The following is a 26,825-nucleotide window of genomic DNA, read 5'->3' as shown; positions in this document are numbered from 1 at the left end:
ACACCCAAGATTAAAACAAACAAACAGTTCAAATTTAGAATAAGCCAATTATAATGGTTTCATAGCTTTCTATGTTCTGGATTAGATTTGCTGTATATTTTACCTATACAGTAGTTTGACAGAATAAGAAATCTCTCATTATTTTAGGTTTCATATACCATAATATATCTATGAGGTGTAACTTCTTATTCATGAATATGTTGTGTCTTTTACAATTACATTTGTGCAAAACTTATCAAAGTAAAATATAATTACAATTGTTTTAAACCCCTCTTTAATGTTTTTTTCTCAAAGCATTTTGAATAAATGCAAGCTCTTTCATCTAATGAGTTGATTACATTATGATTAAACTTATTTCCAAAACAACTAAACAAAAAACAACAAAACACAACAAAATGCTTTAATCTTGCCTCCAAAGCAATGCATTTTTAAGTAAAAAATCTTCCAAAGAGTATACACCTTATTCAGTAGAAAAACAGTCTTAGTAGACAGCAAGCTGAGCAAGAGCTGGCCATGTGCACCAGCAACAGAGGTCCCAGCAGCATCTAAGACTTTACGAACAGGAGTAAGGCCAGTAGATCAAAGGAAATAGCTGTGTCCTTTTACTCAGCACTTGTCAGACCACCTTGAGAATATTGCATACAGTAGAAGAAAGGCATTGATAAACAGAAAACAAAACAAAACAAAACAACCAACCAACCAAACAAAAAACAAGGATTCCTGGTGAACACCAAGTTGGACAGCAATATGCCTTTGCTATCAACAAGGCTAATGATATTCTTCACTGCATTAGGCAAAGTATCACCAGCAAGTCTACTCAGCATTGGTGATGCTGCACCTGGAGTCCTCTAGCCAGTTCTGGGTGTCCCAGCACAAGAGAGACATGGACTTCCTGGAGAGGGTCCAATGTAGGACCACCAAGGTGATCAAAGGACTGGAGCACCTCTCCTGTGCAGAGTGTTTGTGAGAGCTGGGGCTGTTCAGCTTGGAGAATAGAAGGCTCAGGGAGGATCTCTTTAATGTATATAAATATCTGAAGGGAGGGTGCAAAGAAGAAGGAGCCAGGCTCTTTTCAATGGTACCAAGTGCCAGGAAGAGGCAATGGGCACAAACTGGAACACGGGAGGTTCCATCTGAACATCAGGAAGCACTTCTTTACCTTGCAGGTGACTGAGCAGTGGCACAAGTTACTCAGAGACACAAGTTACTCAGAGACACATAGAAGGAAGACAAAGTCTTCCTTCTACGAAGATCTTTAAAAGACACCTGCACATGATCCTGGGCAACCTGCTCTGGGTGACCTTGCTTGAGCAGAGGGTTAGACCAGATGGGCTCTAGAGGGCCCTTTAAACCTCAACCATTCTGTGATTCTGTGTAACTGAAGCAGAGGGCTCCAGGCTGGCTGGGGACTGGAGCACTTGTCCCGTGAGGGAGGACTGAGGGACCTGAACCCTGGAGAAAGGGTGGTTTTGGAGGTACCTAACGGTGATGCTGCAGTACCTATAGGGAGGTTAGCAAGAAGACAGAGCCAAGTTCTTCACAGCAGCGAATGACAGGACAGGAGACAATGGGCACATATTAAAATGAGAGATTAAGACTGGATATAGGAGAAATTGTTTCTGATGAGGACCATCAGGCAGTGAAAGAGGCTGACCGGAGAGACTGTGCAATCTCTAGCCCTGGAGTTTTTTGAGACCCAAAAAGATAAATCTCTGAGTCATCTGGTTTCATCTTTAACTATGTTCTGAAAAGGAGACTAGAGACATCCTGAGATCCTGGATTCCAGCTTGAATTATCCTATGATTTTATCATATTTTTCCTCCGATAAAAGAATCTTAGTAGCCAAGTATTTAAGTTATACATCATTTACATTTATGAAGGAAACATGATCTACCTACCATCCAACAAGTAATCCTATTTGCCTATGGGAAAAGAATGAACAGCAACGACACTAGCCTTAAACCAAAAAAGTGTTACAATTTCTCCTGAAAAAAAATTATGCAACAAGACAGAAGTAATATAATTTTTGTTTGCTAGCACTGTTCTTCCAACTTAGACTTTACAAATAGCTCAAAACTTCACTTGACATTTACAGTAATTGTAATAAATCTTTTTCCAGATGATTCAAGAATTGATACCAACTCAAAAGTAACTCAAGGAAATAAACATTGATACGCTTGTTTTTCCACTATTTGAACCAATTCCAGTGTACGGCTGACATGTGTCTTCTTAGAAAACAAAGAAAAATCACATCCAGATTACTGTAATTTTGATCTCCTGGAGAGCTAACCTTTCTAAGAACAAAACAGGTTAGAAAGAAGCATGACCAAAAAGAAGCTAATGCGACTCATCAGCACACATGCTGAAGGTCAGTGCTACTCTGATGATTATATGCCCAGTTCTGTACAATATGAATGTTGCCTTTTCCATATGAGGAACCCATGCAATGCTACAGGCTTGGGCCAGAGTGGCTAGAAAGCTCTGCAGAATAAAAGGACCTGGAGGTGCTGACTGATGTACATGAGCCAGCAGTGTGCCTAAGTGGCCAAGAAGGCCAATGGCATCCTGTCACGTATCAGGAACAGTGTAGCCAGCAGGACCAGGGAGGTGATCATCCCCCTGTATTCTGTTCTGGTGAGGCCACACCTACAGCTTTGGGCCCCTCACTACAAGAAAGAAATAGAGGCCCAGGAATGCGTCCAGAGAAGGGCTACAAAGCTGTTGAAGGGCATGGAGCACAAATTTTGTGAGGAGTGGCTGAGGGAACTGGGTTTGTTTAGTCTAGAGAAGAGGAGGCTCAGGGGAGACCTGAAAAGCTCCCCTGAGCCTTCTCTTCTTCGGGCTGAACAACACCGGTTCTCTCAGCCTTTCTTCATAGGAGAGGTGCTCCAGCCCTCTGATCATCCTCGTGGCCCTCCTCTGGACCTGTTTTAGATCCACATCCTTCTTGTGCTGGGAACCCCAAACCTGGATGCAGCAGTCCAGGTGGGGCCTTGAGAACTGCTACTCGTCCCACTGTATCCCTGCCACTGAAAAGTGAAGGGGCTCAGGTGAACATTTATCCCTGTGGATTTGACTACAGTGCTATTGGCTATTGTAAAGAGACTGGATCTCTCACTAGGTTTGTTCCCTCCCACAGATGAGAATATTTTCTCAACAAAATTTTAATAAAAGATGATGCAATCCTGAATGTTTCAGTTTTCTCTTTTTTTTTTTTTTTTTTTTTTTTTTTTTTTTTTTTTTGTTACGGGGTTCCCAACACCATGTAAGCAAAGAAGCAAAGGTCCCTCTCCTCCTGAAGTAATTTGTCTCCCTTTGCTTTTCAGCCTCAGTCTTTTAAACATTTGACAATCAGAATTTGCCAGCTTCGTTCCATGTAATTGCTGATTAACAAACAACAATGTACCACCACCACTACTGCAGCTCTCCTACCATCTTCTATTAGCTGACACCCTGCATGAATTTCAATGTGGTCTGTAATCCGTTTAGATGTCCTCCTTGAACCTTGGTCATCTAAGATGCATGCAAATGGCAACAGATGCCTTAGTAGGACCAAAAGCAGAGGCATGGTCCAATGCCAGATGACACTGCAGAGTTCAGGCAGTGAGGATTCACAAATGGAAAAATGGAAAAAGGCATGAATTTTAATTTCTTCTGGGCTATAATCTGCAGCATTTGTTGCTTCTCCCACAGACTTCTGCTTGTGTGTATCTCCTTTAGGTTTATAATAACTAAAGCATTAAGAAAGGAATAGACAATCAATATCCTACCTGTCACACCAGTCTAACAAACTAGTTCTTTGACTGGAGTCAGGCTACAAACTGGGGACAGCCCTTTTCCCTTGCCCAAGAAACAGGTGAGCTGCCAGAACAAGGGACCACATTCAGGTCCTGATCCCAGTCAGCCTGGGATCAGGATCCACCCTATCCAGCCAGGATCCACCCAGTAGGATCCATCCAGCTTACCTTCCAGAGACTCACACACCACACCAACTTTTGCTTTGCCTCCATGATCTTATCAAGCTCAAAATAGAGTAGGCAGTGCTAAAGAAACCCTGAGTTTAATAGATATTTTGCTGACCTAAATGTTGCTAAATATGCATTCTGCGTTTTACAGAATATTCTGTTAAATACTTTACTCAGAGATGATTGAGTACCCTTGAGTTTTACAGCTATACAATGCTTTTCTTCCTGCAAAATACTTCAACATATATTTAACAAGCATAAAAGCCTACATACTGCCTCCCCATCACTTATATGATTGCTCAGTTTCCAGCAAGCACCTACAGGGAGCAGATGGAGGAAAACTCCTGGAAGGGCTATATTTTGCAGTGCCTTTCACTGAAAACAGGGAGAGATGAGACTGAAATAAATCAGCATTTGGAACAGATGGACAGACATGGCTTCTTTGATCAGCCATAACTGGATAGACTAGGATCAGTCAAATTTTTAGCCCTCTGCAGTGCAAATAACTACAACCATTTCAAAAAGGCTATAAAATAGTGGGCAACTTTGGGGACTGGATATAGTCTCTCAGAAAGTTTTTTTTTAGTCTTTTTGATTAACTTTGTTAGTGTCATCTTCACTTTTTTCCTAGATCATTTATTCATGGTACAGAGATGATATTAAAAGAATTTGGCCAGTTCTCCACTCCATTTTTTGCCTTTATGTTCTTCCTGGAAACATTAAAGATAGCTGTCATCTCTAGCTAGAGCGCCTTGAAAGATGAATGTGATTTACAGTCATTCCTGGGTCTTTCCAGACATTGCTGTCAATCTATCACAGAGTTTTCTGGGCTGATAACCCCAACAATGCCAAGAAAGAGAAGGGAGAAAAAGAGAGAGAGATACATTTCGTCTGAGACAGTGATTACCTTCACTAAGTTAAAGTGCTGGATTTAGGAAGGAATGGAGTTTACCCTTAAAGACCTTCAAATATTATGAAATATTTTACCATATCAGCTACTATTTGTGTTGAATACTGTTCACAAACTCTATGAGAGATGACTGCTTATATACGTGTATGTAACATTTATGTAACATGTGTATTTAACATTTCAGAGATGGATTACACAGAAACAGGGTAACTACCAGCTGCGCCATGAACCATAACTGCAAAATTCCATAGCATCTCCTCCATACCAAGCACCTCTCCAAGCAAAAAGTCCATAGCTGCATTCAGTGTGGGATCTTCTATGGCCAATAAGTTCCTGAGAAAATGCTGCATCACAGAATAAATCTACCCAAACCTTCCACTGACTAATACTGTTACCACTTCTTCCATCAATTAAATGATAGCTTCCCTGAATTTGCATAAATCTAATTTCGGGACAAAATATGTTTAGTTCGGGAATTACATTCGCATCAAATTTGTTTAAGAGACAGGATGCATGGCTTTGTAATGAATAGCATGAACAAAGGCTTTGTTGATTTACACAGATGGGAAAATTTGAGCACATAAATGGTTTTGGTGACAAGGCAGAATTCAAAGACTGTGTATAGATTACCTGTTTCTTAACAACAACAACAACAACAACGTTTCATTATTCATTTTGAAGCATCACAACTATTTGCTTGCTGGACCTACCAAGTGGACAAATGTCCTCAACTCTCTTTCATAAAGATGATAATAGAACAGCTTATGATGTCTAGAAGACTTAAGTGAACTATTGACTTATCAAAGGTGAAAGCTGTTTGAAAAATCAGCTCCTACTTAACATAACCGTGATGGCAATGTAAGTCTGCTGTGTTGCCAGATTCTTCCACTGTGGACTGTGCCATCAATTTCATACAAAATAGCTCTATCCTAGGAGCACTTCAAAACTGTAATGTTCAAAAACATTTTCAAGAACTTTTTACTTATATTATTGCGGTTTGCATTACAGAGTAATGATTTGTTAAGTCTGTTCTTTTTGTAACCCACGGCCTGATTTTTTTAGTTTTAGTTCATATATCACTGAAAAATTTAATAAAACATAGCAAATTAAAATTCTTCTTTAATTTTTGTGTTGTTTTATAATATAGGAACACCTGCTGCCAAAGTAAAGTATTATTAATGCTCACCCAGTTTGCTCATGTTGCAAAGAGAATGATAAAACTGCGTCCTAATGGGCAGTGGATGTCCTAGTGAGCACAGGTATGACACCAAGACATAAAGTTCCTGAAATAATCCAAATCTCTGACCTTCTATGGCATCATCTACACAACGTCCATGCAATCAGACTTGGCAAATGGGATAATAATATCTTTGTCTTTCTAGTCATTTAGTGAGAGACACTAAAGTTGGATCCTGCCTCTCTGAGTTCAAAGAGATCTGGTTTTGCTCTTTTGCTAGGAATTACCTCAATTACAAGTCACCTTCTTGAAGATATCCAAATATCAAGAATGATGTTAAAATGAGAAAACTAAGGAGGTAAATTGAATAAAGGTGTTACAAAGTAATGGTTCGTGTCTCCTCACATTTTTAACTTGTCTACTTCCAAACTGATACGAAAAACACAGCAATGAACATGCCAAGAGGGTTTAACAGGATGGGCAGATAGTTAAAATATATGAAATTTTCACATGGTCCAGTGAAAGATCTTATAAGGTGTTTTTAATAAACTACTACTTGATCTTGTGTCTAAAGTTAGGATTCTAAATCTAAAGCCAGGCAATTAAATGCAGGTGGCCTGATCTTCTGAAGTACTGCAAGCCCCACAATACCATGTAGGTCAAGTTCAAGGGACATTTTAAATATATTTACATGCTTAAAATATGAATGTATATTTAGATAGTCAAGTAATGAGTATTTTGGCTATTACTCATTTTCCTGGAAGGGCAAAACATTTTTCATATGCATCACTTTCTGAGTACACATATCTAGATCTCACTGTCTGTCTTCTTATTAATCTGATCTTGTTATTGTGAGGCATAACCTACTGTCACGTTACAGTTCAGAATGCCATACTACCAGGGGGCATGCAACTTCTTACACTCAGAAAATCAGATTATTTACCCATATATTAGAAGAAATAACTCAGCCAGGTTTCAGATATAAAAATCACAAGAATATAAATCTCAGGAATATTATTATTACTCAAAATCAGATAATTACCATTTAAGGGAAGACAAACAAAAAAAAAAACCAAGCCAACAGCAAAAACTCAATGAAAGCATGGAAGAAGGAAACTGATGAAGTGGAAAACAAACAAACAAACAAAACAACAACAAAGAGAGAAACATATACTAAACATCAAAATTTTGTTTATTGAATAAGGGTGAAATATGAATGAACACAGTGAAGAAAGAAATATTGAAGCTGTGAAAGAGAAATATTGTCACAGTTGAGGAAAGGAAGTGATTAAGACTAAACTAGCCAAACAGCATACCTGTCAGTGTATGTTTCAAAAATCTAGTTGCATGGATGCCATGGAGCTTATTAAATACTGCAAGGGGAAATCTCCCCTAGAACTAACTGAAAAAAATTGCTGTCAATATCTGAAGGAATATTACAGCTTCATTGAAGACTACTGGGTTTTCACTATTGATTTCAAAAATATGAAGGTCAGGTGCTGATTTTAATATACTAATGGGGATGTTCTTTCTCACTAGGAAAAGTCAATCATCTTGGTTGTTAAAATGGATATGAAAAGACACTGACCACAACTTCTTACAAGCACAGAGGTTTCCGTAACTTTACATCACCAAGATCATTCGTCCTGTTAATGAATTGAATGTCCTAAATTGATTCTGCACCACTACAAACTAGTTTGATTGGAGGCACTCCCATGACATATCCCTGGCATTTTCAGTAACAGGGGTCATATTAGCACCATATTTTTTGTAAGTGTTAGTAATATCATTATTAGCTGTTTTATAGTTGTTATCAATGGGTATAAGCTATCACCTATGTATAATCAGGAGCTTTGAGGCCTTAGAACTCCATTGCATTTATTAAAATAATTATAGTGTCACTAGATAGTAAGTTTTGTTTCAGTAACAGCCTTGAAACTAGCTAAGAAACAAAAGCACATTTCTGGCTTTAGCTCAGTGTTTACTTTACACAAATGCCTTTGCTTCACCATGCCATTATCCCTCAGTAGTGCATGCCATTATTGGAACACAAGCTCTCATTCTACTAATGTTATTGCTTAAATAACATATTAAGATGGTGTTGTTTTCATGTGGGAGATAAACATACATCTTCCACAAGTAATTACATTACCAGTAATCCTTTTAAGAGGCTGTCTTTGCTCAGTTGCTTTGCCAATAGCTCTAAGCTTAGTTATATGACAATCCCATTTATTCATAGCGTCTGAATTGATAACAGATGAACCAAGCAATATGCTGGTGCTCTCCGATCAGTGACAAAACATGGAACTAGGAGCTATCAAAAGAAGCAAAATCTCTTTTAAAATTTCCAAATACTTTGTTTTCATGGTTTACTGAAAACAGCATTTGCTCTTTCATACATTTTGCAAGGAACCGTAATTATCAAGAAATATTACCACTAACTTTTAAAAGAGCTCCCTTATTCACTGACAATACCAAAAAAAAAAAAAAAAAAAAAAAAAGCAAAAAAAAAAAAAAAAAAACAGCCTCTAGCTATAGTATAAGCATCTCTTCTGTGAAGGATAAAAGCAGTGATATGAAGATATGCAATACAGGCCATATCACGCAATACTCACTCTACTTTGAAGACCTACTAATGCCAGCACGTTCCGGCTAAGAAGTTTTGTTAACTACCTGAACACAGTCTGAATTAATTCTGAAGACTGCTTTCCATACTGTGAATGATGTCAAATATATTAATGAATAAAAACTGCTAACCTGAATAATAACACAGCACTGTTCTACAGCAGAGCCTCCTCCTTGCTCCTGAGATGGTGATTAAAAATAGCAAGTGCCACTATATCTGTCAGTCTGTGGGTACATAGACAATGCAGGAAGATGCGTGCAGAAGTGTTTTTGGACCATCAAGCAGCAGTACACAGAAAGGCTGTGAATAAATTAAACCAAAAATATAAGCCTCGGGCTGATGTGTTTGAACTTCACTGCAAACATTCTTCATACATATTTAATTGCTCCATTGAGACTGTGACTCTTCTGGAGATGTTCCAGGCATTATTTCTATTCCATTAGTATACTTGCAGGATGTGTACTCCTTAACCCAAAATGATTGATTCCATAAATGTCTTCCCACTTGCTGACCTGAACACTAATTGAGGTTGTGTATAGATTAGAAGAGAGTGTGCGCTTCTTGAGACCAGCCAAAACAGATTGTAAATGCTGAAATATCTTGTGGCACAAAAAGCAAGTGGCACTTCTGGCTGAAGACACCAAAATAACCCTTCAAGGAAACCTTTCAGGTAGTAACAGATGGAAATTACACAGTGGGCTGAAAAACTCTGCTAACCAAAACTTTAAAACAAAGTTTAATTCTAAAGACAACCCCCCATCTTTCTGAAACATAACATAATCTTTCTTTGAAATACTATTATTACATACCAGATGCTTTCATCTGTGCTTGGGTCATGTAAATTAATTTGCTTTGGGAGAAAGTATAAATTTTTTACATTGCATAAAAATAAAACTAAAGAAGCTGAGATAATTTTATCAATTCAGCTGCACACAAGGGGAAAGGCTAAATGTTTTAAAGGTCTTGTTCAAACAGACATAATGTTGTGAAGTGTAAATTAGTCTACTATAAACCCAAACTTTTCCCGTTCAAGTTATTAAAGACAAGTATGATTAAATTGTGTTCATATCTTAAGTATACCACCCCGAGGAAACAATCCTGAAGACCTCCCTAAGCACTGCATGGCTTCCTGGTTAGCCTGAAAATTTTGGGCAGCCTTAAATCCTCTGTATTTAGACATTTAAATTAAAACCAGTAGTACCACTGTCTACGTGAAAAATGCTACATTCATAATATACTTCCTTATAATAGATGGATGTACATGCAGCTTGGTCAAGCTTGTGTCATACACTGGAGGAAACCCTGGAAAACATTTGAATTCATATTAACCTTTAAAGTTTAGTAGCGTAAGTATGTTAGACTTCATGTGACAGAATATTGCAGAGAAGCTTAGACAAGGAACTTGGGCCTGCCTTTGAGAGAAGTCTCATCCTGAATATCAGTGCACTAAGAATGACATCGCCATTGCATGTGCAGTCTTACTCCAGATTGACCATATTAAATTTACTCAGGGATGATTGTTTCCCACCTGAATTACAGATCTTACAATTCAATATATTATTTAAAAGTCAAATAAGATCTTTCCAGATTGTTTACTGTCATTGAAAACATGCTTTGCTTTATTTCCTTGGCCAAGACCTATGTTTGCTGCACTATGCCAATGGGCCTGGAATATTTCAATCAATGATGTCAGGTCAAAACATGCAAATGACTAGAGGCTGAGCATGTGTCAAGGGTCATCTTTTACCGACGCACTGCTTTTGTGAACAGCAAATTGCATTTGAAGATGAAGGGTTTAATGCATCTCTGCATTGTTTTTCTTTTTAAAATCTGAATTCCAGACTGTAACCTCCCCAGGGTGAAGAGGTCACTTGTTCTTGGACTGCACAATGCCAACACAATGGAGAGCTTAAATAAATGTGTTTTTAATTGTTGTTTTGAAACAATGGTTATGGGAGGATGCTTATAGGAAATTAATTTACTGAAAGTTTAAAATTTATTATTTGTTTCAGTTCATAACAGTGACACCTTAGGGCACTGCATTATTTACAGTTCCAACAGTTATGTATAAATTCAGATAAAAATGAATTCATCTGAATGGAAAGTTATTTAACAGGCATAAAGAGAAAGAAAAGAAAAAGAAACTTTTTACACACATTTTACACACCATGCAATACCCCGATGTATGAAAAAGCAGAAAGGTCCAACACCTTGCACTGGAGCTAACACAGTCTTGAGCTCTCAAAGAGAACATTTATTCAGCACCTGAACAAACCTTTATATATCATCTGTAAAATAATAAATGTTGTTTTTTTTCAACATATCTGAATAAACTAAAGCTGTGATAGCAAGTCATGAAATTAACATGAATTCCTCTGCTCTTTTAATGTAATCTTTTGACAATTTTTTGTCTTTTGTCTTCTACCTTCCCAAGTATAAGATATCCTTTTCTTAGTGAAATTAGATTCAAGTTACTCTGTGACAAAACAAGTGGATTCTAGTAGGGTGTGTAAAAAACAAACAGGGAAGCAGTGACAGGAAGGGAAGCAGTATAAGAAACAAAGCTTCCAAAAATATGGACATCTCTCAAGGCTGAATATATTTTTTCAGATGGTTGTCCTTTGGCTTTGCCTTACCCCTTCAGCCATAATGGACAAGAAACATCCCACTGAAATCCAGAAAGATTTACTCTTTGTATGAGGATCAGTGCTATGCTCACCAATGTACAGACACAATCAGTAGTAGAAAGCAAAAACCAGTAAATTGCAGTCTTTTTTTTTTTTTTTTCCAAGGAAAATATAGTTCATTTCAGTATGTAAATAGCCTGAAAAGACAGAAAATGTCTAGTAGTGTGTTAATGCTATTTTTGTTTCCATAACGTTTACTGAAGCCATGAGTAGTCATTATGACAAATTCATTATGTTCATCAGGATAACTTCATGCTGGACAAAGTACCCCTAAGATACAGGTTTGAAATTTAATTAGCATTTAACGGCTACCAAGACTTTTTAAGTGTTGTCAAAAAAAAATATTATAAAAAGTTAAATCATCAAAACATACATTATGAAACAAGGAGCCCTGCAGGCACCTTTTGTTAACAACCCTTTGTTGTGATTTTATTGACAAATTCATCTATTCTTTGTTTTAGCTATTGTTTTTTCTACTGTCACACTTACAGACGGACAACATGCAATTATTTGAAATAAAAATATGGCCACAATATTCTCATCTAGGCTAAAAAAATAAAATAAAAAAAAAATTAAAATTGCATGTCTTGATTTGGATAGCTGTCAGCAAATTCTTTTAAATTTAAAGCTCTACTGATATTTTTTCTAAATTAGAAAAGCAAGTAAGAAACAAAAGAAATGTTCCTTACATTGTAAATGGAGGTTTTATACAAGGACTAATTAATAGTATGTACATTCACCTTCATGGTTAAGCACAACCTGAACTACTCGTTTTAACCAAGCATACGCTTTTATTGAAATGGCTCCCATGTGCTTTCCAATCCAGATTGTCTGAATATTCAGTATTTATGGGAAATAAGAGGATACGAGAAAGATGATGAGTCAGGAGTTGAGCTAAATATATCAGCAAATTCTAAGGCATGATATGCATTACAGAGAAATGCTATATTAAAAAATTACTTCTGGATTCCAGGAATGGAAATAATTTAATTGCTGTAATCACCACATTTATTCTACAAAACTGAATTGATTTTTGGAATCCAGCCACGACAAAGTCTGTGAACTATGGCTGTGAGCACCAGCAGCTGAAGCACTCATTTTCTGATCTCCATTGAATTCTGTGGCCTTTCAGGATGTACATCTTGCACAAAAACACTGGCTGAGGCTGAATATTCTCCATGCAGCATGGATTTTTTAAAGCTTCTCCAAAGAGGCTTGAGTTTCAGTCAATCAGATCATGTTTGGGCCAAGATTTTACCAGGCCTTAGTACAGCTAAGCAAGGATGAAAGACAATAAATTTCTACCTTGTTAACTCGATGCATTTTTTTTGCTGTATCAATAATTGCCCACAGTGTGCATGCTGATCTAATTGCAGTACTTGGAACTTCTGTGCTGGGGTAGCTTTCACAATTAATCAATTATATATTGTTATAATCTAAATTTCAGAATTTTCTTCTGCATGCATGATCACATAATGCATATTTTCTGACACTCACCCTACTCTTCAGTGGATCTAGAGGGAGGCTAGTTGTAAGAGCTATATTGAAGAAGATATTTTTTCTATTAAGAAATGAATTTACATTGCAGAAGATGAAAGAAGGGAAAACAGCCAGGAGGAGGACACTGACAGAACAACCCACCACATCAGTGATTCTGCTTTTCTCCTGGAAGATTTTCCTTGGGCCCTGAGAGGAGGCAGATGTGTCTCCAGCTCAGCAAAATTCTGTGGGAAGTGAAGAGATGATGCTAAAAGAGGACTAGCTGCAACATCCCTTCTAAAATGGCCCTGTGCCTGAACTGAGGAATGCATTTGACTATCTCAAAGAAAAAACTTTGGTAACCTGCTAAGAAAAAAATTCATCTAAGCATTACAGATTTTTTTTTATTATTTTTTATTTTTTTTTGGCATAGAATGTGATTTTGTGAAAGCATTTTCATTTAGAAGTGCCATTATTACTGAAGCATTGTCGACACTGCACTTTAAGAAGTTTTATTAAAGCTACACATTGGATAAAATATTTTTAGTAACTGTTCGTGATATACCTCTTGCTCACTATCAGGGATTGAATAAAATGTACTTTTTAAGAGGTGAAGATGGGTTGCCATATCCATCCAATTATGAGAGCTATACTTAGAGATCTAGCAATCATGTAGGAATAAAAACAGTCTCGTTTTCTAACAGGCTATCAGCTATTGAAGACAGCAAGTACATACCAAATATAACTCAAAAACTTTTAAACAGGCTGAGCAACTGAAAAGACACACTATAAGATACAAACGTGGTACCACAGTTCAAAAGAATTCAAGCCAAATCAAAGGTGAAACTGAAGTTTATGGTCCCAATCCTAAACCCGCTGTAGCTAATGGATGCACTTTTTCTCTGTTCAGTACAACTACCTTTCAGTCAGATTGGACCATGAATCGTTTTTACCTTGCCAGTACATGAAATATTTCAACACTGGAGCTTATCAGGGTAATGGTGTTTGTACAGTGGGTGTTAAGAGCTCCTTTGCTCACCTCTGTTGCCGTTTAGATTGGGGCTGTATGTGTGGATGTTAATGTGCATGTGTGTGTCCTACATTGTATGAGAATAAATTGCCATGCTACAGCCACTCTCCATCTCTGCCAATACTTCTTATATTCATACAAATACAAGTAAGAAAGAACATACATTTTGTTTTGTTTGTAGGAGTCTCCATCAGAAAAAGAAAAAGAAAAAAAAATGTGACCACTTTATTTTATTTACTTTAACAAGATGAATTTAACAAACTTATCCTCATGCTAAAGTGATCTCACCTGATAGTATTTTTGAATTTGAGATCTCAGAGCTCCCTAAGCTTGTTTTTGTCTCAAATGCTTTTCCTTCTGCGGAGAAAACTGCTGTGAGGAATGACTTATCTCACTGTTCCTATGGCAAACAGAATGGGGCAAAACGCAGGATACAGCCCTTCCAAATAGAGCCTGGCATAGGCATAGGCAAGGTACAAACTTCTTTCTTGACAGGTCAGGCAGATGGGAGACTCATGTACACTCCCTCACATATGGATCTCATCTCTCTGCTCATGCATATGCAATGCCATGCAGAGCTACCTACCTTTCCTTTCACTCACACATTACTAGCCCGTGAGTAACATGCCCCACCTGGACACACAGGTGGACTGTGGACTAGGATGTGCCTATCTCCTTGATTTTCCTGACAAAAGCCAGGGAAAGGTCATGATGTCAAAGCAGCAAACACTATCTCAGAAGCCAACCACCCCACAGCTGGCTTAGAGCCCCATTTTTTTTTGTCCTTTTCTCTTCCTGCTTCTGAGCCTGGAGCTATTGCTTATACTGGAAGTCAGTGGGGAGACAGAAGTGTTTAAAGAGGACTGAATAACTCTTTGGGTAGAGCAGATCGATGGGAAAATGCTGAATTACTGACACTTCATTGACCAAAGAGTGGGGGGAGAGTATGAGAGAGAATGAGGTCCCCAACCAGGGTCTGGTGCATGGGGTTATCACGCTTGAGACGTTCTAGTGAGGTCTGACCACTCTTACTTTTCCACATGAGACAGCATAAAAGTACTTTGCTATCAAAATGAGAAAATATTCCTCAAGACTTGACCTAAAGAGCCTGAACTGGATCAAACTTAGGTTAGAACAAAAAGCTGTTTGAATATTTCAAGTAATACATTTTCAGGTAGTATGGTTAAGTGAAGAAAATTAAGAAGATATATAAACTTGAACAATTATCGCTTGTATGAAAGAAAGTTGGTTGGTCTGGATTATTAGGATTTATTTTCAACATATGTTAATTATATTAATCTTACAGCAGAGTTTATTAATAATACACAGAACAGAAATTAAATGAATGCTATCAAAAACATTTTAGTAATCTCTTTACAAATGGTGATCATGTGTTAATTCTTGATTGCCTGACTAAATGTACCAATTCATGGACAGTTTTATCCTTTCACAATCCATTTAACAATGTCTGCCCAGATTAGTAGTCAGAATGCTCAATACAAATTCTCTGTGAAAGTGAAGATTTTGTATTGAGACAGAGAGTAAATGCTGAGGAACTTGTTTGTTGACTTGCTTATCCAAACTGAGGCCAAACTGAAGTTACTTACTTTGGTTATAGCATGAGCATAAATGATTCACTGGGAGCACTTACACTGAAAAATATTGTTATGCTTTTTCTATTTGCACTGTTTACTGGGAAACCTGCCTTCCCTTCTGTGTAATTCCAGGTTTCAGTCCAGTAGTGAGTATCATATTACAAGATAAATTATTTAAGTATGAAAGAATTAATGGGTGAGTTTAAAAATTTCCAAAATACAGAGTGAATAATGTATGTGTGCATATGTATGAATATTTTACTCTGTATGTATATATACATAATTATTTTGTGGTTTTGTACAGTTGTATTTGTATGACTGCATCACAAAAGAAACCTTTACACAAACATAATGAAAGGTTTGTTTTGTTTAGATTAGTATGTAATTTTGGTTGGTAAAGCTATGTCTAATTAGCTTTTCTCAGTGCAGCTTATAATGAAAAGAATGCATATTTCAAGAAGCTGTCTTTTGAAACAAATATATGAACTACATTCATATAAGTGAAAAGAATGTAATAGTCCAGTACACATTTATCATCTTGACTGTGAATGCACAGAATACAGAAATATAAGTTATCAAAACAAACACTCAATTAGGTGCATAACAGAAAATCACTGAAAGAAGCTATATTTCATTTCTGTGTAGGAGACATGGCTATCTATCCTGTAAGGAAGCTTACTCTACTTGCAGGGCACAAAATATTGTCCAATTAAAAAACCTACATAAACCCATGTTTAACATCATCTTCTAAAAATATAACGTGTACATGATGTAGTAGTCTGTAGCAATTCTGAGCAATTAATTTGAATAAAAGTTTTTAAAACTATATCACTAACTCGTTGCATCAAAGTACTATGATTACTAACCCATTTCTGAGCATGTTCAGTCCTGCTCTTCACTAAAGAAAGCTAGACAGAGTTTATGGAAGCACACACTAATAGAGAATATTATTCAGTTTCCAAAGTCAAATACAGAGAAATGGAAATTTACCGTTCCCCATATTATTTTATTTCTTCTCCATGTTGGTATGTTCTTTTTCATTATTTCAGACAAGAGTCCTCTGTCAGGCACGTATTTGCACCAATGAAGACTGATCATTATGTACACATACAATGAACGTCTAGCCAGGGACACCACAGAAATGGATTCCAGTCTGCTACTTGCATATTTAAACATTGAGCTGGTGCATATTGTTCTGTCACCTTGTCTGCAATCAGTATTCAGCTGCACAATCCTCTGTTATCTCGACACTCCACCATTTTGATAATCTATCTTTGCATATCATTTTTCTCTTCCCTGGTTACACAGTCCTCAGCAGCACTTCTACTCTCTTCTAGTAATCTCATTTCTTTTTGTTCATGTTCTTTTTTTCTGTTCAGCTAAAAGTTCACGTGCAGAACTCTTTACATTTCCCTCATTATAATCCCCTTGTCCTTTGTCAGGAAAGTTTTGAGGATAATTAATATTGGGACAGTTTGTCAAGATAGAAAGAGTATAAGGGTCTTTCCTCTATTACCCAAACTGTGTGCACAGCCCAGAGATGTCCTGGTGATATTACTGTAACTACCATGGGTGATATTTCACAGGTTCTTAAGGGGGGGCAAGGGAAGACATTGCATTGTGATTGTGATTTCAGGCACATAGTAGGCAGAGTTTAGCCATGGGCCTTGTTGACATCAGTGACAGTATTGTAACCTCAGCAAATACCATGGCATTAGCATGCTCTGCCTTCAACAGCACTACCCACATGTAAGAGCTCACTCCAAAACAGACATATAAGAGTGCAACACTTTCAGCAAACCTCAGTGTACCATCTAGAAAATTCAGTATTGTACAAGTTTGTTCACTTAGAAAAATACTCTGAAGATATGAAGAGCAGTGAAGCTGATGAACATCTTTTATGGATGGGACCTCTGCACAGTATGCCGTCATCAGCCTAGGTGGCCTCACTTGATCCCACAATAGCTGAGGTTCCTAGCATCAGAAGGGACATAAGATTGGCTATTACATTTTCTATAATTTCCAGCCTTTACACAATAAACCAGTTTAGCCGCCTTGAGTGTCCATGCCTTTCTTGCTGAGATCTCAAAAGAATCAGCACCTGCTTCATATAAAACAAAGGTTCCGTAACTCCTTACTAAATTAATTATAGGTAATTTTTCATAATTAGTTATAGGTAATTTTTCATATTAGCAATATTTTCTTCCTTTTGCAGTTCACTTTTTAATGTGTTTAGTCATCTTTTTTCCTATCTTGAGAAGTACTTTCCTTAAAAAAGAGTCCTTTAGCATAGGTCGGATTTATTCAATATTCCAGAGGAATAAAAAAAACTATTCACAAGAGAATCAGTCTTCAACCATTGTATTTCTGCTTCCACTAATATCCAAACATTAAAAATAATTACTGTTTTAAGCTGTTTATTTAACCTAGCAGTAGCTACTGGCTTGTTGCTGGCTTGTAGTTAGTCTTGTCCAAGATCTTTGTCTGGCTTAAATTAACAATCCTTTTTTTCTTGTTGCTTCTTTCAAATGCCAGTCTTCGCATATCATATATAATTTGACAGATGGTGTAGGGATATTTAATACCCCACTGGTATTTTCCTTCCTTAGTCTACAAACATTCCCATCCTATCCTAGCGATTGCACCAGTGTTCCAGATACTTCATTGCATTCTCTGAAAGCTATCTCACCAAATCCCTATACAGGGGATTTGTAACACAGACCATAACAGCATTATACAAATGTGTCTCTGCATGGTGGAATTAGCCATGAGCAGAGCTGGAGAAGACCACAACGGAGATCTTTTTATCAATAAAGCAACAACAAAAGAGTTTTAACAAATAGAATATACTTCAGTCAACTCTTTAGTGAGAGACCAGGCAAAGGCAAATAGCAAATGGACATTTTTGAGCTAGCTGAGCTGTTTGTGGAAGAATTATATTCTGAAGACATACAAAAGGCAGCCAGAATCCTCAGGAGCAACCAAGCACCAGTTGTTGACAATGCTTCCAAGGAATGATTTAAAACAGGAGAGCATAAGCTAGATTAAAACCTTTACTAATTAGTTGCACTGGAGAGCTGAGAATGTTTCCAGATGAGAAACACAAAGCCATCACATGATCAGCTGTTACAAACAAGTGGATGGTGTCTTCATCCCCATGACAATCCATCTGTCTTTGGTATGTTTATAGACATTTTCTAATTTTACAAAGAAAAACCTGAAAGCAAAAATGAAGTTACCAGAAAAAAACAAGTCCAGTGTGTATCCAATATTTACATTGCTTGTGTATACCACATACTATCAAGGATGCTTCATTTGGAACATTTCAGAAATAAGGCTGCTCACATCACCCGACTTCAACAAAAACAAATGAAATACCAAGACTTCTTATTATTTGCATAACCCTATCAGTATTTTAACTCCTCCATTTTTCCTACTTACTAGAAAAAAAGGGTCTAATATATACTGTTATCTAATATGCAATAGCTAAATAACATCTCTACAGAATGTACACTTCTGTACAGGGTGATTTTAGTTCAATGCTTAAAGCTAAAAATAAGACCATTTATGCCAACTTTTAGTTTTCTAAGCCCCCATTAAGCATACTCTTTAACATGAAAATCACTCACAAAAAAAAAAAAAATTATCTCCATTTTAAACTTTTGGTAAAATTTGTTAATGTGAATATTATTTGAAAGAAAATACAGATTTTTAACTGCAAGATTTATGCCTGAAAGAAGTCATAACATCTTTTTTAACAATATAAATGTAGTTTTAATAGTGCGTTATTATTCTCCCTATCTGATGTATAAATTTGAAAAGAAAAATCCCTATAGTGACACCTTGCTTTTAACCCTTTCTTCATTCTTCCAGTCTGTGAAATTACTTTTTTTTTAACTTGACTCTTAATTAATCTCCTTTCTAGTCTTTTAGACAAGGCAATTCTTTAGACAAAGGTAAACAAAACTTGATTAGCTTTTTACTGACTTAATGATATGACACTCGTATAATTGCTAGCCCACTTGTAACATATCCAAGCATTTTTTGATTCATCTGCTTTACATTTCTGACCACCCCAGTACACTGAGACAGAATCTTCCTCTTCATGCCAAGAAGCTGTTTGAGCTTCTCTACGGAATTCAGTCTTTTCAATCACATTATCTTCTCACCTAGCTTTCTAATGTATATGATGTATACAAATTGTGAAGACTATTTGTAACATTAAGGAACAGGTGTCCCCACCCTAATGAGCATAGCAGAAAAATATTACTTTATTTATACCTTTCATTGCGCAGCTCTTAGCTGATTCCTAGATGACTTCAGCGAACTCCATGGGGCTTACTATTTTTCTTAATTGCATTCAGTGAAGAATTTTGTCAAAAGCCTTTTGAAAGTCCAAATAAATTAGATCAAGCATTTCTTCCTCATCCATTATTTTGATGACATGTTCAAAGACTTCTAACAGATCAGAGAAGGTTTTCTTTCAGCAAAGCTACCCTGGTTTCTTTTAGCAGAATTTAATCTCGAGTTCTGTTCATAATTCTATTATTAATGATGTATCCAATCCATTTAACTAATACTGAGCTAAGCCTTACGGGCCAGTAGGATAGTTCTTGTTTGTTGAAAAAAAAAAGCATCAAAACCAACACAAAAGCCAGTTTTTAACCTTCAGTTTTTCGATAGACAATTAAATGCTAATAAAATTTGCATCAGTTCAGCCCCTTCAGTTCCTTACAAGCCTTGGCTGCAGACAATCAGCCACCTGATTCTGCTCTCTTTTCAGTCGTCACATTTCTCTTAGCATTTCTCTTAATTGCCCCAATTTAATATAGAATCCCATCCTTACTGCTTAAGAAGTATAGGTACTATAGCAGAATCCACATAAATAAATCTTTTAATTTCTCTGTAAAAATTCCCTCTAAATTCTTCCCTTTGCTCTTAAAAAAAAAAAAAAAAAAAAAAAAAAAAAGCAGGTATGTCGATATTTTCATCAGATTTTCTGCTTCTGAGGTAGTTGAAAAAAATCTTTGAGATTTCTTTCATCTTTAGCCACAAGGTTCTCTGTCTGCCTCTTAGACTATACATTTTCCATCTTCCGTTTTTTTCCTGACATAATATGTGTTCTATTTCAACAGTTCCACTTGGTCTGAATTTACCTGGAAGAGGCTACAGTTAAGGTCAAAGAAACACTTAACACTCACAATTTTTTGTATTGATTTTTATAAATTTTTCTTAATAATCTGAAGGTGACTTGCTATTTGCAATCCCATTCAAGTGCAAATTCAAATAATTACTCCTATTAATTTCAAGGTCACAAAAAGACATCTACTTATCTACTTACCTTAATTAAAAGGACTCACAATTGGTCATCTAAGTATTTTCAGATGCAGTAAAAATTTTGGAGTAAACTGCATTTTAAATGGTGTCAAGGTTACAATAAAAGAAACAGTATAAATCGATTTTAAAATTATATTTTTACATAAACAATTTTTTAGGAAGTGTTCACTTAAATATAGCTTGTAATGCTTATTTTTTTGTTAGATTGAGTGTCATTTTTTCCATTTTTCTTTTCTTACCTTGTATTTCCATTATATCTCTTCCTGCCACAGAGAATTAGAAGATAGACTTTTGGATGATCTACATGTATAAAAGCTTAATTTACCAGAATTTGATTTTATTACATTCATACCAGAATAAAATGATCCTAACATTTCCTTTCTTCCAGAAAGCTCTGGCAGACTTTCCCCAGTCTGGGTAGGGTTTGTCCTGAAGCATCATGTCAGTGACCTACAGAGATAACAGAGATAACATATAGTTAAACTGCTGCCAGAAGAGAAAGCACTAAAAAGGACTTAACACTTTATGTATGACAAATCTGCTTCAGTTCTGATGATTTTAATTATGGACAATAGAAAAATAATATCTCCAGCATCATTTTTAATCAAATAAAAGTATATTGTCCTACACATTCTGCCTCTAGAAGTGCAAGCAATTCCTTGAAAAAGAAGGAAACCTGTGGAGATCCAAAAATAAGAAGAGAAGAAGAACTAACCTAAAAGTTAGGGCAACCTATAGCATGTAAGTTGGTTTCGCCTATGGCTACAGAGCTTGCATACTTGTGGCTTTTAAGCCCAACCTGGGATGGGGACCCATTTCCATGAGAACAGCATCGGCAGCATTTTCACTCTTGAAGCCAGAGTTGTATCAGGGAGCGTAAGCCTGTGAATTAAGCACTATATGCCATTTATAATCTCCTCTTGCTTCCTGGTATCACTAACAAAAGCACACTTGGGACTAGAGACATGAAAACCCCTTAAAACTTGCATGAAAATTAAAAATATGAAATATTTATTCTCATTTTCATAATTCCTATCTGAAAAGACCATCTGTTTCTCTGTCCAGAGACTCATATGCATGCACTACTTCTGGGTAGTACACAAAAGAATTAAAAATGACGTTCAGCTAAATGAGGGAGGTGAATACCCCTCAGGCCCTTGCACCTTTGGGAAGCTCATGTTTTCGTATTCATTTATTTCAAGATAACTGTACTACAAGTTAGTGAAAGTTACATACAGTAAACTCAACACCTCTGTTGTGCAAAAGATCCAGAAGAGTGGAAAAGCTCTCCATACATAAGGTTAAGAAAGAATTGATAAAGAATAGATAAAGGAAATAGGGGAGAGAACATGCTACTAAATACAAGTGAAACAAATTCTTACTGTCTGTCATTGGTATCAGTAGAAAGTGGAAAATTACTAATTGTTGTGATTAATATGAAATGGAATTTCAATAGGAAACACGTTCAACTTGAAGTCAAGATTTCTTGGTTTTATTTTCCACTGCATTTATTTTGGTACAGAGTTTTTAAGGTCTCATTTCCATGTAGTGTGTGAGCTACTAGTTTCAAAGACATTAACAATGTTAAGAGAACACATAGCCCGTGATTACATCAAAAGGACAATAAATTCAGCTTCTAAATTTTGGCTCCTAGTCCACTGAGGGTTAAAATTGCTTAGTATATTAGCCTGAAGGACTGGGTCTGAAGGATAATGAATATGTTAAATAAGTGGAAATACACATTCTAGGGTTTTATGACTCCATTAAACCTAGCCTGAAGAAAGAGCAGATTATATTGTGCAATACCACCTTTATTAATTGTTTTCTGTAGGTAATTCTTTTCTTGGATAAACATGCTATGATACTTTTTTACAAGACCCCCATTAGCTAAACAAATATTTCAATGAATATTTAATGTTGAACAAGACCTCTGTAAAGATTTAATTTACTACTTTAGTAACACTTAATCTCTTAGGAAAAATCTACACAGTAATAAATACTTGTGACGAAGAACAGTTATTCTGAGAGGTTTTATTCAATTTTTAAAATAGTTGCTCCAGACGCTTTCTGGGAAATACTTATTATTTGTTAGAAGGATGCAATCTGCTGCTCTATGACCAATTATTAGTGGCATGTTTCATGAGAATGACATTCAAGAAGGAGATATTTTTTGAGGAAAATGGCAAGAGGAGGCAGGAAATGTTCTTTCTGATATCAGACAGTTGGTCCCTCATCTCCCAGCTGTGGCATTTATTTAAAGTCATATCACCAGATCAATGTCAGGTCACTTGCAGCTAAATTGGCTGAAGCAGAGACAGTCATTAAAGGGATGCATTCCATAAAGAGAAATCCAATTACCTTTTGCATTAGAGAAATCAAATTCATTTTCTGGTTTGGTCAAGGACGGCTTACGGGAGAAAAGTACTCAACACTGTCATAGTGCAAATAACTTTTTGGACAGAAACACCAAAAATCATTGCTGTTGGTAGAATGCTTTTGGAAAAAGAAACAAAAAATATAAACTTTAATTTAATTTGCACAACTTAATAATATGAGATGTGCGTGGTTTGGGGGTTTTATATTTTTTCTCTTTTTGTATTTCACTATGCAATTACTGACTAGTAAACATCTATCTTTTTTTTTTTTTTTTTTTACTCTGCCGTATTTGAAAACACTGCTGATATTCAGGAATAGAAAATAATTGATCGCTTCAGTAATTCTATGTATCCCTGCATCTTACATAATCAAGATAAACCAGAGAAAGCAACTTACAAAGTAATTAAGTAATGCATTTTTTTTTTCTTGAAGAGCTAAGAGATGTGATATCATACTTTAAACAATTAATTACACTGACTCAATTCAAAAAGAAATGGCCCTTATTATTATGACTGTATACTCTTTCATTTTCTTTAGTGTCTAATGAGAGAAATGGATAGACTGAATGGGAGTACACAAAGCTTCATAATGCACATTTACTGACTTTTTCAGTTACAAATGCCAGAGCAAAATATTTTCATTAAAATATGTAAGTATGCCTTGCAATATATTATGTGATCTTAAATTTCATTTTGCCAAATAAAAATAGTACTTTATTAACTGCTTATACAGTTCATTTCACATTAACTATAAAAATAACAACGTTTTTAAAGGAATATTACTATCATTAAATTAGTAGCAAAATGATATGATTCACTGTTTTTACTACAGAAAATTACATTGTTATTTTTGATATCATCATATCATATCATATTATGTCATATAAAAGGAAGAAACCAAGATTCAAAGTCATGTTAAAAAAAAGTAACTTACACAGACAACCAGAGCAGAAAGCAAAAATTTAAAACAAGAAAATACAATCAACCAACCAAAAAAAAAGAGAAACAAACAAAAAACAACAGTAGGATATTGTAGGATATATAAGGTACCTAGGTGGAACAGCAAGGTAGCTTAAGAATATATATATTCTTTCCATGCCATTGGTCTATGAGCATATTGCCTGGGATGCTCCGCACATACCTTGCATCTCTGCTCCCTAGACAACCATGTCCAAAAATGCTGTGGTGGAAGCCACAGAATCCTTCACAGCAATGTCTGCAGTGGGAGTTTCATGAAAGCCTATTTTCTATTAATAAGTTAATTGCAAGTGACACTTTCTTAAAAAAAAGAAGAAAATGACCTCATACTATGGCCATGCTTTCAAAACATCTTCCAAATTACTCATTTGTAGGAGCTACACTGTGATCTTCAGAGCACTAACTGATAATTCCTGGAAAACTGATGTGGCTTGGGCTTCTGGCCAAGCTGTTTTCATCTGCTGAATTGCATTTCAGAAACTTAAAAATATAAAAGTACATCAAATAGTTTCATAGTAGCACTTCTCTATAAAAGCAACTGTAGAAACTGCGTCTTGGAAGAGAAATGGAAGCTGGACAAGCTCTTGAGGATGTGATGTGTTTCATGGCACAACGTTAATTAAGTAGATACCACCTTCAGTGGAGGATTTTCATCACTTTATTCACACTTTGATAAATCGTCAAAACAGCATAAGAGCAACCCTCCAGAATTTAACCCAATTTAACAAAATGTGGAAGAAGCCAAGATCTGCAAGAAAAGCCTGAAAATACAAACCATATGGTGAACTCTGATTATTTATTTATTTATTTATTTATTTAGATTCAGTAATGAGCAGTACAAGGTATAACAACCAGCAGGACTGCAACATCTTGTATCAGTAAAGAAGCGCAACTACTGCAACTACTCAGATTAGAGGGCAAAATTTCTTGGTGCTATTGCTGGAAAATGGAGTAGCTTGAGTAACTGCATTTGGTGAAATCAATAAAAAATGAGTAAAAAAACAGGCAGAACGACCACCCTGCTTGGATGGGGCAAATTTTGTCTTCCAAGCAATGTTTCAGAAGAGCAAGTTTTATTTTTGGCGAATTACATATCCTTCTCTTCACCATATATTTCTACCACTATCAAATATATGACACAGATGTTGTAAGTGTTAATTTATTTATATTTTTAGCAGCTTCAAAATTTCAAATTCTATTGATTTAAATCATAATCCTCCTCATAACTAGCACTAAATCTATTTAATTTGAAACTCAGCCTTGAAACAGTTCAGGATTAGAGCTTTTCCACTCTTCCCAAACTATTTAAAAAAGAAATTGATTATTTTCAGTCTTCCAATTGAGAAACATAACTGATAGGAACAAGACATAAAGCACTAGTGGCAGAGGCGTTCCATGTAGCAGTCACGGCAGAGCACTGGTGGGAACCAGGGGACACGAGCAATTTCCCAGGGTAGGTGTGTGCACGTCACTTGGTTTCATACAGCACAATGTTTCTCATCAAAATAGCCTGTTGGTGCTTTCTGTAAGTACTCATCAATGTTTATGTAACAGCAAGAGGGTTTGTTTGTTTGTTTTTCCATAGATGGTGTGGCTAAATCAGGTTAAAGTATTAACATTTATAGAAGCCAAAGTATGAAGTCAACGAGAGCCAATATGTACCACGAAGTATGTACTACACTCCCATTCCACTTCCTTCACTCTGTAGCTATGTGCTTTTAGGTAAAAACTATACATAAGTGGTCCACTAACTACACATCAATTCTTTATCACATCATGGTCTTCAAGTACTATACTACATCATGGCAAGTGTACACAAAACCAGGGATACATTTAGTACTTAGTCATTAAAAGCTTCCATCCATCATTTTTGTCTTCATTCTCTTTGAGATAAAAATTGCAGAGTTGTTCACTTGAAGTACAAAAGTAACCTATATGGAAGATGCTTTTATGCTTCTATCAGCTGGACACTAAGGAAAAAAAACCTGTCTGCTGCAGATCATAGCTCAACACTTCCGTGGCTTACACAGCAATAATGTAGAGTGTCTTTGTTAATTATGAAATTCTTTTAGCAGATGAGCAGAAGTGTCAAAAACTTAGATACACATACCTCAGAAATAACTGCTAATTTATTTTAATCCATTCTGCTGCATTTGGAAAACACAGAATGTGGAACTGTTTGAAAAATATGCAACAAATATTTATCCTCAGTTTTCTGATCTATAGGAGAGGATTTTTTTCAAGCTAAATATTAAGTCAGATGCAAATGCATTGCTAGATTTTAAAGTAGTTTTGTCTGCTTGTCTATTTTTAAACATTCCTAATGCAGCTTCATTGCTACCCTGAAAACAACCACACTCATTAAATTTTTTCTCCTTCATTTTAATTGTAAGAAATTCTTTTTATATTTGCATTTGCAAAGCAAGAGCAATCAGAGAGACAAAATATGGCCCCTTCAATCTACTCTTTAATTGTTTTCTCAGTTTAATCAGAGCTAGCACATTGTTCTTGCCTTAACAACACATTGTTTCAACAATAGGTAAACCCTAAAACCAACATAAATTTGCCATCACAATTCAGTGATCACTATGAGATAAATACTACTTTGTTTCACTTTTGTTGCTTCCACAACAGCCCCCAATATTATTTTCTATCAGTGTTTTCAG

General features: G+C 36.0%; 1 protein-coding gene across 5 annotated transcripts in view; it reads right to left on the bottom strand.

The window, feature by feature from the left end:
• The window catches only part of TMEM117 (transmembrane protein 117), a 216,279-nt gene that overhangs the window by 55,389 nt on the left and 134,065 nt on the right, over positions 1–26,825 (bottom strand). For all 5 annotated transcript variants that reach the window (XM_005009953.6, XM_027456884.3, XM_005009955.6 and 2 more), the window contains exon 5: positions 21,159–21,256. In XM_005009953.6, coding sequence (XP_005010010.2) covers positions 21,159–21,256 — 98 coding nt within the window. The remainder of the gene's footprint in view (positions 1–21,158; positions 21,257–26,825) is intronic.

The sequence above is a fragment of the Anas platyrhynchos genome, chromosome 1 (assembly GCF_047663525.1).
Source record: "Anas platyrhynchos isolate ZD024472 breed Pekin duck chromosome 1, IASCAAS_PekinDuck_T2T, whole genome shotgun sequence".
NCBI lineage: Eukaryota > Metazoa > Chordata > Aves > Anseriformes > Anatidae > Anas > Anas platyrhynchos.
Note: the sequence above shows the minus strand (reverse complement) of the source record. Positions and strands in the feature narration are given on the sequence as shown.